We start from the raw sequence: 15,547 nt of genomic DNA on the forward strand, positions 1-15,547 counted from the left end.
TTTTTGGCGTAAGTGTGTGTGTGTGTGTGTGTGTGTGCTGCAACATTATTTTTGACACTCGGGTGGAATTATGAGCAATAATTGGTAATGATCATAAATTTACAACAACGTAAAGGGAAGGATCTTTTGGATACTTTGTCTATACATCTGCTACTTTCTGATCTTTTAATCTAAATCCATGTGAGAATCATTATACGGTTCGTGTTCATGTCATACCAAAACCGTAGCCAACAATGCACTGCGATCTCTAACTCTAAAAACTGTAATAAGTTTGCCGATTCGTGGAGAAAGTGGCATATATAAGACATGGGTAAGAAAAGAACTAAAACCGTTTAACTGTCAAGAAGATTCCATTCCTTCATCTCAGTGCGGCAAAGCATCGATTATAGGAGGCTGTAGAAAGACAAAAACAAGATTCAAAGAATGTAGGTTATGTAGTATTCCGTCAGATTATTCTGCAATCACTTTTCAAAGTGGCAGTCCACTCTAAAGTCATAATGACATTGATAAGATAAAGGGAAATGAGATATGTACGACAGGTGAAAGCTGTATTTTCGTGAATAGGAAAAGTAACCTAATTTATAAGGAAAAATTAGGATAAAAATGACACTTAAGAAAATTGAGGAATAAATCATTCGACATTTATCTTTATTAAGCGATGAAGCCGTTTTCAGATTGAGGGAGGAAAGTTTCTACAGTTGAAACAAATATTTATTTTCATTTTGTTAATGGTCAATATAAGCGAAGAAATTTCACTTATATTATACATTAAAAAAACAATGTGAGAGTTACGTTCAGGCGATGACACAACCTCAAGAAACGTTCATATCTATAATCATATTGATTGTGGCAAATCACCATTTGTGGAAACATGAAAACGTAAAACCATAGAGGTTCATCATATTATATTTTACGTTTTTCATGAAACCTTGATTCCCTACAATGTTGTTGGGTTGTTTTTTGTTTGTTTGTTTGTTTTTTAATTTCTCTTTGATGTCAAATTACCAAATCAAAATGACATCAGAGATGATAGAGAAGATGATGGATCAAAAATGGCGATAAATGCGATGATAACAATACGGTTTTATCTTCCCAAACCAGTTTCTTTATCACCATTCGCGCTATTTTCTTTTTTCGATGGCCCCTTCATTATTACAACCACAGCTTTTCTAGGTGTGAATTCTTCCACATGAGTAAAAATGGCCATTGTTGATAAAGAACATCTTGTCAAAAGATGCTTTCATTTGCCTGGCCATACTCGAACTTGGTATCTGTTGGTCACAATCCAGACAATTATGGATATTAGTTTAGAAAATTTTGCTCTCCATCAGAAAACATTCTCCTTTTTAGCTCACATGAGCCAAAGGCTCAAGTGACCTATTGCGATCGCTCTTCGTCCGTCGTCCGTCGTGCGAAGTGCGAAAACTTTTTTACATTTTCATCTTCTTCTTGAGAACCTCATAATCGATTTTCGCCAAACTTGGCAGGTAGCATTCCTAGGGGGATAAGATCTCAATTAACCCTTTTGCTCAAATGGGCACCATGCCCCACCTGGGGGCCCCTAGAGGGACCCAAAACCCGAAGTTCATTGTGGAATCAGGGATGCCCCAGGGTACCCAGGGGACCCAGGGGACCCAGGGGAGGGGGGTTCCTAATGGGGCCTAAATTGTATATTTTCATCTTCTTCTTGAAAACCCCATTCTGAATTTTCACCAAATTTGGCAGGTAGCATCCCTATTGGCGTAGAATCTCAATTCCATAAAAATGGGTAACATGCTCCACCTAGGGGGCCCCCGAGGGAAACCCATCCCCTCGCAAGGAATCTTTAAAGATTATCTCTGGAAGCAGAAGTGATTGAGGTAATAACAAGTTGATACAATGAGTCAGTCTATTGATGACTATGACTGTTGTTTGTTCATGGCAGAATCTGCATGGTCCCCCCCCCCCCTTGGAACCCAGGGGAGTTGGGTGGGATGGGCCCAAATGGGGACTTGAATTGTACATTTATATATTTTTCTTGAAAATCTCGTAATGAATATTTACCAAACCTGGCAGGTAACACGCTAGTGGGTTAAGATCTTAATTTGTCCAACAGGGCACTGTTATGCTCCCCATGGGGGCCCCTAGAGGGCCCAATACCCCTACCCCAAATTAAGATATTTTTCTTTAGAACCAGAAGTGATAAATCAAAGTTTCTACATTTGTATGAGTTTGTTATACATTGATGACTGTAGTTTCAAGTTTGTTCTTTGCAGATCCAGGGCTGCCCCCTCCCCCCCCCCCCCCCCCGGAGTCGGTGGGGGGGGGGGGGGGGGCAAAATGCAGACCTAAATTAACACACATTTTCATCGTCTTGCTGAAAACAGCATAATGGATTTCCACCATACTTGCCAAGTAGCTTTCCTGGAGGAACAGGATCTCAAAGTTGCGAATTAAGTTGATAAGGATGGTTGATAAATATAGGTAAAGAGTTCTCTAAACATATCCATAAGTTTATTTACCCGTGACAGTTTCGACGACGGGCTTTCATCTTTCTCAAAAGATGGCTAATTGGCAACTGATGATTTGGCGCCAATCAGCAATCACCCAGGTGTGACATCCGAGTGATAGTGCCGTTGTAAATGTCAGACAGTCGGTATTACCAACTGTCTGGCATTTATGATGGCGCTATCACTCGGATGTCACACCTTGATGATTGCTGATTGGCGTCAAATCATAAGTTGCCAATTAGCCATCGTTTGAGATAGATGGCAGCCCGTCGTCGAAACTGTCACAGGTACAATCAACTTTTGGATGTGTTTACAGAACTCTTTACCTACAGAATCTCAAAGTGTTTGAATGGGCAACATGCTATTCTTGGGCGACCAGTGTGATGAATATGCAAATGGACACCATGCCCCCAGCTCTTAAAGCTGTCCCCAAGTTTCCCAAAATTCTCAGGTATATTAGGAGTCTGCAAGAATGCATGGAAGGTGAACTTTTATACTTGCAACACTCAGGTGAGCGCAAGACCTTGTGTCTCTTCTTTTTTACACTGTACTTTTGCACGTATCCAGACATAATTAATAATGACAAAAAGAGTATATCGCAGATATGGCGTCTTAAACATTCTCTAACTTGTCTACTAAAAAAACACACACAAAAAAAGACAAGTTCCAGTGAGAAACATCCCCACATTCTTGTTGAGAAGCGCTTAACCGTACTCCACGAAATGTGAGCAGCGCCACCATTCAAAATATCTGATGCACAACCCATGCATCGTCAAAACCTTTGTCCTGATTGTACTAATCGCGATACGCGCTGTCTTCCGTGAGTTATTCTTTCAACATTATATATACATTGTACTTTCATTTTCCCAAGAAAGGTCATGAAACGTTCAATTCAAAATAACATCGTGCCTTGAAAATGTTGTTTGTTACTAGAATTATCAAATAAGTTGATAAAAAGCTCCTTAACACTAGATGGATCAATCTTTTTGTTATTGATTTATCGTATATAATTAGGGTACATTGTCAGCTACCAGTGGTCGCTGATTGTATGTAGCTTGCAGACTGGTAGGCCGGCCACTCCAATGTGCTATCAGTATAGGTGTAGGCCCCAAAAGGAAACTTACATCCTGGGAATGTAGTCGTAACACCAAAACGCTTTATTTACAAACTAATGTTCTTGTTGTTCAGACGGTTATTTGGCACATTTATTATGCCATTTATTAGTTTGTTGAGCAAAAGAAACTTATGACAGTGGACCTTTTTGCCATGTGTGTATAATACAATACACAGTCTGCAAGCAGCAAATGAGTGCGGGTGAAAATACCTGGAAAATGTGTCATTTTTGCGAGGCGTCAGATCGATGCTTCGGAAATTCTCCATTAAAAAAAAAAGAAACTTACCGAATCACACACAGTCGTATTGCACCTCAAGATACTTGTACGTGCGCCAGCACGGGTCACCAAACACGCCGTTTGTGGCAGGTACTGAGCACGAGTTTCGCCCTTCGCACCTGTTCCTCACTTCAGACAACGATGAAGATGCTCTGCAGTTTTGCGATCTGATGTATCGATGAGGACAGACACTTCTACCAGCCTGCCGCCCGTAGAGGGCGTCCCCAATGATGAGCTTCTGCCCAGAGGGGCAGGACAGGCTGAGAGTGGAGTGCTCGCAGACACGCCTCTGCGTCCATGAGGCGCAGGTGTACAAGACTTCCAAATACTTAAAGGTATAAACGCAAGGGTCGCTAAAGTAAGAGTTGGATGCTCGAACGTTGCAAGAAGACCGTCCATCACAGGCATTTGAGACGACAGACATAGACCTCGTGCTGTGGCAGTTGGTATTGGACATTCGTCCAGTCGTGCAAAGGCGATCGCTCCGACGACCGTAGCTTGCACTCAGTATGTATACCTCTCGTCCTGCGCCGCAGTTGAGATACATTGTCGTATGTTCGCAAACTAGTGCATCTGAAAGTCAGATGAAAATGAGAGAGCTTTGTCCATCGGTTGTGTAATGTAAACGTTCAAACACCACAGATCAACAAGATCAGGGCACATTACAATCAATGCAAATATATGGGGGGCTTGTTGGGTAAGTTTGGATGCCAGGTTTTCATCGGGGTTATCCTACGAGATCGACACCAATGAGGCATACAGCTCACGAGATCAACACTCGGCAAAAAGTCGGTCTTTTTTTCCGCCGAGTGTCGAGCTGGTGGACCGTATAGCCCGTGCTCCTATTTTCCTTGATGTCGAGCTCATGGACCGTAATAGTAGTAGGCAGTATGACTCGTGAACTGTATAACACGTAGGGTGTATGACTCGTGGCTGTCGAGCTCGTGACGTGCACCAATTTCATCTCATGTCGCGTCTTATCCAATGCATGGGTTTGTCAAATACCATATTCATTTTTTTTGGTTTTAAACAAATTTCCATACGCCTGCAAACCCCTTTTTTTCGCCAGAATGGACACATACGCATTAGAAAGTGTGTGATATCACGATTTCAGTTGGGTAATGACGAAAATGCGAAATACAAGTTTTGGCCAAAATGGTACGCCGTCAGGATTGTATCTGCGAATATATCCGCTGATGGTTGCTACATAATATTCTATAATCGATTATCGATAATCGATAGATAAGGGATGGGGCGAGGGCTTAAGATAGAGATGCAGCCCCCCCCCCACCTTTTTGGCTCGTCAAAAAAATAAAGTCGGAATAAAAATGGAAAACAAAATCACAGCACCCATGAACTTCCAAAGGTTCTGTCCTTTAGAGATTCTTCCGGTCTAAAGCGGAGGAGGGGGGGGGGGGGAGGTACCATTGACCGCCGTCCTGCAGCCCCCCCCCCCCCCCGAAAAATGTTCTGCGGCCCCTGCATTGTATACTGTCAAAAAGAACACTTTCCATTGCATGAAAGTATAAATCAATGTCAAAGAATGCGCTTAACAAAAAAACAAAACAAAAACGCAACTGAGGTGACAGTCAAACATGAAAGACTATTGAATGATTGCAATAGGAAACTTCATGAACAAACAACACCAAAATGGCAGCAGGTTTCGTTGTACTTGTCCCGCTATGATAGAATTTCTGCTTTCACTACCTACTCCTGTTTGACTCGTTTCTATTGTAGCAATGCTAAAATAGTTAAGTGAATTCTCTGTGGACTTTGTCACAATATGGTATAACGATAATTATATTGCAATTAACGTTCAACTTTTACCCTTAATAACAACGAGATATGACCCCAACCGACTAACTTCACATCTGTAAAATCATGACAGATTATCATTAAAATAATATACATAAAACATATAGAAAAAGGCAACCTTCTCAGGAGAATGTTGGAAAAATACATGTACTTACGTCATATTTTGTCGTTTTATTTGATGTGACCTAACTTTCGTGTTGATTTATAACTTTTCGAATTCTTCCTAAGCTTTATACTACTGTATTCTTAAAAACAAGTCTGCAATCACTGGATTCGCGTAGGGGGCCTATGTTTGGAGTAGTAATTGAGTATATGAATATAAGAACGACCAAAGTCCATGGAAAACCATTTCGAGTAAACTCTTTTTTGTTTGTCCAATAATATTCTATTTAACTGTGATGGCAAGGCAACATTGTATATACAAATTAGAACATATATTATTATGACAATTAACGTTAACATTAATTGTGGAGAGGCAATTTTGTGTGATGGACTTGGGTCGTTTTTTTATTCACATGGACTTGGGTCGTTCTTTGATTCATATAAATGATATTCTGCTGTAGAGATGAGAGAAGGGCGAGAGAGGGCGCTATAATATGAATGTAAGAATGACCCAAGTCCTTCATTCTTACATTCATATAAGATTTAACTCATTTATTTCAGGTACTTCCGGGGGTAATTAGGATTTATCATTTATACACAAGATGAGTGCATGCATAAGCTACAATTTCCCATGTCAAACTGAATTTGGCCAAAAATTGGACTTGGGTCGTTCTTATATTCATATACTCAATTTCCCGTAGCAGATGCATTGTGTAGGCCTATCAAGTGCATTTCATGATTATAATCCAAGTTTTGACCTATAGGGTATAACACTCAAAATTTCTCCTTTTTCTCCCTTCTACCCAAAACTTTGGCAGCATCTTACAATCCCCCCCCCCGAGTATTTTCGTCTTGCAGAAGATACACCAAAACAGTTTGTTATAATATTTTCCTTCTTTCTTGCCCTGCAGAGGGTTATCCATACCTCCTTCCCAACAACTGTCCGTAACCGTACCTTGTATATGATAGCCACTGTCCTGCCATTTACGTTCTAATGATAAACAAGAAATAAACCCATGTATACACATAGTGGGTGAGAATAGAGTAGTGATCCGCAAAACTCTAAAGATGCGTTAATTCTGAAATGAAACAAGATTCGTCATTCGGCAGGTTCGTTAATCCCGTAACACACTGTAAATTAGTTCCTTCATACCTATAGATGTTGGTACAAGCCAACCTTACTTCGTTTTCGAATTAACGAAGCTTGTTTCCCTTTCGACATTCGAATCAACGAAACTTTATTTCACGTAATTCGGAATATCAAACCTTCAAAAACACGAACTGTATACCGCACATGGCACCTGTGTATACATTTCTACATACCAGGTTACCCGTTGTAACTCAGTATTTTCGAACTCCATGAACTAGACGCGCGTGCATACGCTCACACACACACACACACACACACACACACATACACACACACACACACACACACACACACACACATACAAAGTCAGAAATTGAAAGGAGCAGACTGAAAGACAGACATGCAGACAAAGAAAATGGCAGTGTGGTTTCGGCATGGAACCGTTCACTCACGTCGTCGTAATGCAGACACACACACAGTCGCCAGAAAGAAGAACAAGGTAATCCCAGTCAGACCGTTCATTTTTAGACGATATCTGTAGCTAGACTGAGAGAGAGGGAGAGAAAAAAAGAGTAAATGAAAAATGTAAATGAATGATAAAGGCATAATGTAAGAAACGTTGATAATATACGTTTATTTCGTCTTTTAGTTATAAATTCAATAATATGATTTATACTGAGCATTCATTCATTCATTTCATTTACATGTATTTCATTTGCTGCACTGAAAACTGAAATAAATACAGTATGCCCCACCCCCCTAAAAAAAAAACAAAAAAAAAAACAATCGGATTGCCCCGTTGAAAAATTTACGCAAACTTCGGCAAGTGTGGCACTTGGATGCTCCTGGAACAACCGTGGAACAGCATTACCCCCAAATACAATATGATCTTTGAGAACACTTTAATGAGAGATAACTTTGTCCCCAAAATGCTTCAAACAAGCAATTTTCGGAATTTATACCAAAATGACTGTGTGTGTGTGTGTGTGTGTGTGAGTGTGTGAACGTATTTAGACTGAAATCTATGTAGTAACATGTGAAGGTCAGATAATTAATGTTCATTGAACATTTGTTGTTTTACAACTGGATTACTTTATATTGAATAGAAAAGATAGTAACTGATCAGTGGGAATGCTAATGGGGGATGATTTTTCCAATCTTAGTGGGATTCATTTAAGAGTACATAATGTATCTGTTGTTGTGTGAAAATTATTTACTTCAGAATGGTCTCATATTCAAGTAATGTGCAGTTTAATGTTTCCAGGTAAGCATGCCTGTACAGTGACGGGGCGATTCCCAGTGATTCTCACTGATTAGTTAATAGCCATCCCCTTTATTTTAGGCGAAGTCCAGTCCAAATATAAGTTAGTCTGATAAGAAAGAGTAGAATATTGTGAGTTCTACGGTATAATTTTGAACAAAATCAGATGAAAAATAAGGAAGTTATGACATTTTCAAAAAGAAAAGTGAGCACGTCACTCCCTCACAGCTTGCCATATGTATAGTTTGTACATAAAATCTTGAAATTCCCAGTTTTTCATTCAAACGCAATTATGCCCGAGGCTCAGATCCTCGTATATCTAGCTGATCACTATTCTGAAGTTATTCAACCAGAACTAACATCATGTTACAGACTTTAATGACAGAAACACTGAATTTTCGTCATATTTTTGTACACGAACACTGGAAAATGTGAGGTTATGACATGGTTAGCCCACTCATTTGCATGTTCATATCCACTGTACAAGTACTGTTTTGCAGAAATTGATAATACTTCAAAGTGTCACAGTTTCTTTGTATTTCATCCAATTTCACACATTTATTATTTTTTTACCGTTGGTCTTGTACAATTTTACTCTTTTGTTATCTGACTAACTTATATTTGGACTGAATTTTAACAAGTGAACGCAATGGACAAAACTTGGAGGGAAGGGATTCCTTGCTTGCTCTATAAAGATCCTCTTATATGTCTTTGACCACTGAAGGAAAACAGATGGGGTTTTCTCTATCAAAGATGTGGGTATAACAAGTTATAGTTTCATACCCTGAAATTGTATTTGAATTGATTCACTATTTCAAAATTATCATTGCAAAGGGTCCCGTTGTTTTTTGTTTGTTTGCTTGTTTGTTTGGTTTTTTTTGGGGGGGGGGAGGGGAGGAGGGGCATACGGTAGTGTTTTATAACTTGGAGATTTAAAGCTCATTATCTATGAAACTGTGTGGTGTGATTGAAATGGTTTATTGGCGTGGCTCTGTGAATCTTTAAAGAAACTGCATATGTGTGTAGCACGGGGACATCATGGGATGGGAAGGCTGGCCCGGCTCGGATATATTCGAGAGACTCCGTAACAAATCTGTACAACTTTATCACTGATCTCTGTGTATGCACACACAGCCGAAGAATCTTGACAGGAGTCAAACGTTACCGATGAGTGTACGCTTCGTTGAAGTGAAGATTTGACTTGATTAGATTTGATTTGATATGATATGATTTGATTTGATTTGATATCTGCATTTTCACAATACAATGCACATTATTTATTAATCATTTTCCAACGCCAGTCTTATTACATCCAGCACAAAATGAATATAAATGTAGTTGTATATATTGTACAATGTACCAACAATGAAATATTATAAGTGAGTTATAATCATACAAAACAGTTGGTAAATCGTTGATTATTCAATCGAATTAATACCCCCCCCCCCCAAAAAAAAAAAAAAACAACAACAAAAACAACAACAACAACAAATAAATAAATAAATAAAATAAAATAAAAATAAAAAATAAAAATAAAAATAAAATAAAAATCAAAAAACAAAAAAACAAAAACAAAAACGTAATCTTAAGCTGAAGCTTGGATTTGACGACGGCCTCGGAAAAAGCATAATAATATAATGGCTTATACTTCGTAACAAATCCTTTAATACATGATAAATTGTATAACGGAGGAGGGTACGTACAGAATGCAAGAGTGCAAAGAACAGTTAGGGGGCAAGCGCATTGTGCAATTTGTTGTTTTATGAAATGTGAATGCTATTTAGAAAAAATGACTTTGTAGATTAATTTTCATATGGAAAAATAATATACATAATGTATAGTATATGCATAATGTATGCACACGAGTCATCATTGTAGTGTAACATTGCAGTGAACAGTGGTGAAAAAAAAAATAAAGTGTATCTTGGAAAATATGAATTGTGTTCGCACTCTGCGTGTTTTATAAGACATAGGACTGGTTTCAGTTCAAAACTAATTTATGAATAAATTTCAAATAAAAATGATATGACACATCAGAAAATAAAGACAATCCACAGAAAAAGAAGCAGAAAACTGTAAGACTTTAGTAAACTGTCATGGAATAACAACGAGAATCGACACTCGACAGTACATAATAATAACGACAATAGATGTCGATTCATAATACTATTATATGTCTTGAGTGAGAATTGACTAGTATACGAATAATTTATGAGTTGTGAGTGCATAGGGCACGAATATCGCACGAGGCGCGAGATGAGCCACTGGTCTATTCAACAAGGCGCGTAGCGCCGCGTTGAATAGACCAGTGGCGAATCTCGCGCCGAGTGCGGTATTACGTGCCCCAATGCACGAACAAAATCATAAATTATTCGTTTTATACAACACCTTGTCCACAATCACAATACAAAATTAGTGACCGCCAACTCAGGAAGGCCCAAAAATAAATGTAACAATTAGGCAGAGAATTGTAAACCACCCTGTGTACTGCTTTCAAACACTCGTCATGATTCGACCACACAGTCACAGGAATCACGAACTCCGCAGGGTCTATACCCATTCTACGCTAACGTTAGATCGAGTTAGGCCTGACTGTTAGGTCGATCTGAGATGTCGGTAGATCTAGTAGTAGGTCTAGACTTTGTCTATTTCCGAAAATGATTTTGTATAAAAACACAGAAAAATAATCAAATTACGGTTTCTCAACTTGAAATGAAGTCTTGATGTTGGGATCACTGTGGTCCACGTAGCAGATCAGAGTCAAAAGTAAAAACACGGCAGTACCGCTCCAGCCGCGATACATGCAACTAGCTAGGTAAAGTAACTGCGCGTACACGTTAACGTTGCAGTACTCCGCCGCGCCTGGTCTGTGAGACTTACCGGCAGCGCAGCGCAGCCGGCCAGCACGTACACTGTACAATGTAGTTTGCTGGCGCTTTGCTACGGGTGTGAGCCACAGAACTCTGTGAGCGGCCATGCATTAGTAGCCCCCCGCGAAGCCGTGCTATAGTACCTTCGAGCCGTGCTATAGGCCCATGCCATAAAAGCTATCTTAATACAATTAGGAAGACTATTCCACAAATCAGCCCATATTATACAACACCTCAGAATGATGTCGAATTGTGATTGGCCAAGAACATGTCACATGACATTCAATAGAAAATACCTATCAAACTCATTGAGAGTGACAGCCATACAATAGGCCCCTGGCATGGGCCTATTGCATGGCTCGAAGGTACTATAGCACGGCTTCGCGGGGGGCTACTAATGCATGGCCGCTCACAGAGTTCTGTGGCTCACACCCACCCGTAGCAAAGCGCCAGCAAACTACAGTGTACATTGTACGTGCTGGCCGGCTGCGCTGCGCTGCCGGTAAGTCTCCCATACCAGGCGCGGCGGAGTACTAAGTACTGCAACGTTAACGTGTACGCGCAGCTACTTTACCTAGCTAGTTGCATGTATCGCGGCCTTTTCACCTCCTGCTGTGTTTTTACTTTTGACTCTGATCTGCTACGTGGACCACAGTGATCCCAAAATCAAGACTTCATTTCAAGTTGAGAAACCGTAATTTGATTATTTTTCTGTGTTTTTATACAAAATCATTTTCGGAAATAGACAAAGTCTAGACCTACTACTAGATCTACCGACATCTCAGATCGGCCTAACAGTCAGGCCTAACTCGATCTAACGTAAGCGTATAATGGGTATAGACCCTGCGGAGTTTGTGATTCCTGTGTCGTGGTCGAATCATGACGAGTGTTTGAAAGCAGTACACAGGGTGGTTTACAATTCTCTGCCTGATGTTACATTTATTTTTGGGCCTTCCTGAGTAAGCGGTCACTAATTTAGTACTGTGATTGTGGACAAGGTGTTGTATCAAACGAATAATTTATGATTTTGTTCGTGCATTGGGGCACGTAATACCGCACTCGGCGCGAGATTCGCCACTGGTCTATTCAACGCGGCGCTACGCGCCTTGTTGAATAGACCAGTGGCTTATCTCGCGCCTCGTGCGATATTCGTGCCCTATGCACTCACAACTCATAAATTATTCGTATAATGTCGCATAGACTTGTGTGCTAGTAACAATTTTCGGATTTGTAAGATGAAAATTTCTGTCATCATGAGTCGGGTATACATGATTTAATTTTGCTATTAAAGGCAATATATATATATATATATATATATATATATATATATCAAAGGATGGAGGAAGGTGTTTATCAATATATTTGAACATAAAAACTGCAACTATAGAGAGCATCAATATCGGCCACTTTTAACGTTTTCAATTTATGAAACAATGGATCCGCATGAGCAAAATAAGATTATCCTATATAAATGTGGACTGCTGTTTTGTGTAATAATAAAATAGGATTAACTTAAGTTTTACCACAATTAGCCCAAACAATATTACAATGAAATATATATGGTAATACTGTAGTATTAGGCCTAATTCTATAACAAAAACAGTGCTTAAAGGTGAAGTAAACTTCAATTTAAAGATAATTCCGACACCTCTAGATATTGAACTTAAAATATAACATATATGAGCATATGAGCATTCCAGCTTTTTTTTTTTTAATCAATAACTACTCCATCGATTCAATCGGACCTCTCGGATTGAGTCGGGCCGCCCATAATTCCCCACGCTACCTTATCTTTAAGTGACGAATTCCCTACGCGTAATTTTTAGTCTATCATTTGCGCTCGTGTGTTTCGTCTCATAGATCCTTTGATCTCCAATAAATCGGCAATGCAAGAGATTATGGAAAATCACGAACAATTTCGTCCTCTCTGGTATTGGTTATTCTTTGCAGTTACACGTTTGTATATTTCTCAGCGAAAAAGAAAAAAAATGTTTTCATTTTCCATCCTCATTAATCACGCAGGAGTATACCCCTCCCTATTTTTACAAGTTTAAACGTTTAAATGTAATTTTCAAGAATAAGCTTTAACATTATTTTGTGGGGCTTTGTGAATCTGCTATTTTCTTTTGTCTCACCTCCCTGGTCAGAATCATGATAGGTCTGCGCGTGTCTTGCCCGACAACCATGACAACCAGAAATCATGACGTGTTATTTTACGCTCATTTGCAAACAATAAATGATGTCCAAGCAGTTTAAGCGATGTCGTGCGTAAGATCTTTGCTTTAAAGGCATTGTTTCGTTAATATCTGTCATACAATACATCAATAATCCATTCCATTACATGCCATTCCAAGTTGCATTTAACGAAAAGAGTAAACTGGACAAAGAGAATGATAAAGAGATATAATGAAATTAGGTATCATTTTATAAGGAAGGTATGGAATAGAAGTATTATAAATATGACCCATGTTGCCAAGTTGGCAAAGGTGATGATGTAACCACTCATAATCAAGTCTCGCATTAAACTGTTGTATCGACTTTTGATGTCCTCACTACAGTATCCTGTTCATCTATGGACACGAAAGTGATAAGAATAAAGTATGTCCTTCCCATCAAATACATGTAACTTGTAGCCTTCAAACTCATATACAGTAACAATTACTTTCAGGGAAGAGAGAATGCAGATACAAAATGACTGACTGAAAATCATTGACTAAAATCATGTATTTTATTTTGTTTTGAACAGAACAATTTATAGTGATATGGTTACAGGACATAATTTACTCCTGCGACAATTGCTCCGGTCTTATTTCTCCAAGGTTAGGTTAAGGTTGTGATAGGGTTTTAGGTTTAGCTTAATTTGGGGGTTAGGATCAGGGTTATGTGGGTAGAATTTATATGTTAGACCTAGCGTACGATTAGGAACAATAATTGCCGCAGGTGAAAATGTCATCGAACCCAGTGCTATGCCTGTATTTGGCGAAGACAAGGGTGGCTTTCCTTCCATATTCTATGTTCAATTCTGATGAAACTTTTGAATCATTCTTTTAGTTTGATTTAACTCTCAACTCTAACTTTCAGTAAATGTTAATCTTAACATGGAAACGCACGCTCGCAGTATATGTGTTTATAATCATATAAGGGCCAATATATAATCATATCAATGATTGATCGTTCATGACTTGATGTGATATTGCACTTGATTGAAATGCACACGAAGTGCACAAATGTAGGAATTGCTTACCACTCCTGATTTGAATCACGATCAAAAGACAAAATAATGAGAAAATGAGATCTACTGATAAGAAGAATGAAGTATCATCATAATAGAGTTGAGAATTAATGAATGAGGACAACAGGGGCAATATCATGTGGATAAGCACGGTAAGAAAATGTGTATAAGGGGAGTGAAACATCAGTGCTCGTGGTTGAGCTACCTACCGTTTTAAACCAAACTCTTCAGAGACAGAGAAAGAAGGAAGAGTAAGAGATCGGGCGAAATGCAAATCTGTGTGACTAGTTCGAGAGGGTATAAAATAGTCGAATATAGACCTAAATTATGTCACCGCCCGGCTCAAAACACACACAAAAAAGGCGCAGTTTTTCGGATTATCTGTAAACGACCAGAATAGTCATTCATGTTAAAAACTCAAATCTATAAAGTCTGTCTTACCTGGGAGAGTAATCTCTCCATCTAAAACTGTCAAAATTTGGCGGCTTAAAACAAAACTGAAAATGATGTATTAGCAGTTTCCTAGACTATATCTTTCTTTTTTTTGGTGACTGGCGCTGCTGCACTTTGTTCACAAGGTAAAAGAACTTGTCTGGTTTCTGTTGTAATGTTCATAAATGAGAAGTATGAAAATAAATGAATTGAATTGAATTGAATTGAACTGAATTTTACTTCGATTTTCATCTATACTATTTGTTTTTATTCGTCTTCTCATGCACTGCACGCCTGAGTAACGCTAATATTTAAATCATCTTTTTTTTTCTTTCGGAGTGTATAAAACTGCACCTAAATCTCTCTTCTTTCAATTACCTTTGAATAGGCAAGGATGCCCAATTCTAACAAGTTATACATCATTTTAATGCTTATACAAAGTGTAGGCCTAGAGCTTACTCTTTTAAGCGATGTAGAAATGTAGAAATTCGTTTTGGCCTTCTTTTTGTGGGTTTGGAGCCGGGCGGTCGCATATTGAAGTTTGTAATGATTAAAGAACAGCTTCTTGAACTTACCAACCTATTTCGCCGTAAGCAAATATGGTGAGGGCTGGATCGACGGTCTGACTGTCGGGACCGTTCCAAAGCACTACTGAGGAGCACTATGGGAAGATGTGTAGATAACAGTCTGATTTTATCAGCATGATGTATGATCTATCAAACCCTTGTATGACGGATCTTTTTCTTTCTTTCTTTTCAATTTCAATAATCTTTTTGAGAGCATCAAGTTTCCATCATCATTTTCACCACCCATCTTCACCTCATTTTCAAGTAGCCCTTTTCAATTCTATGCAGGCAGTTTGTTA

The 15,547-nt window shown here is 38.9% G+C and overlaps 1 protein-coding gene across 1 annotated transcript; it reads right to left on the reverse strand.

The window, feature by feature from the left end:
- Positions 1-273: 273 nt before the first annotated feature.
- LOC139730545 (L-rhamnose-binding lectin CSL3-like) lies at positions 274-15,307 on the reverse strand. Its single transcript, XM_071641401.1, has 4 exons — positions 15,258-15,307; positions 7,340-7,433; positions 3,890-4,453; positions 274-393 (listed from the first exon to the last, which is right to left on the reverse strand). The coding sequence occupies exons 2-3, from the start codon at positions 7,407-7,409 to the stop codon at positions 3,894-3,896; spliced, it is 630 nt and encodes a 209-aa protein (XP_071497502.1). The 5' UTR covers positions 7,410-7,433; positions 15,258-15,307; the 3' UTR covers positions 274-393; positions 3,890-3,893.
- Between the last annotated feature and the right edge of the window lie 240 nt (positions 15,308-15,547).

The sequence above is a fragment of the Diadema antillarum genome, unplaced genomic scaffold (assembly GCF_040938485.1).
Source record: "Diadema antillarum isolate AM-2024a unplaced genomic scaffold, OU_Dant_1.0 scf00000022, whole genome shotgun sequence".
Taxonomy (NCBI): domain Eukaryota; kingdom Metazoa; phylum Echinodermata; class Echinoidea; order Diadematoida; family Diadematidae; genus Diadema; species Diadema antillarum.

What these genes read in the sequence shown, in the direction of transcription:
- LOC139730545 (XM_071641401.1), bottom strand. Translation starts at nt 7,409, where the DNA reads ATGAACGGTCTGACTGGGATTACCTTGTTCTTCTTTCTGGCGACTGTG. An exon ending in TGTGTCTGCATTACGACGAC is followed by an intron (nt 4,454 to 7,339) that starts GTGAGTGAACGG and finishes TCTGACTTTCAG; the next exon opens with ATGCACTAGTTTGCGAACAT.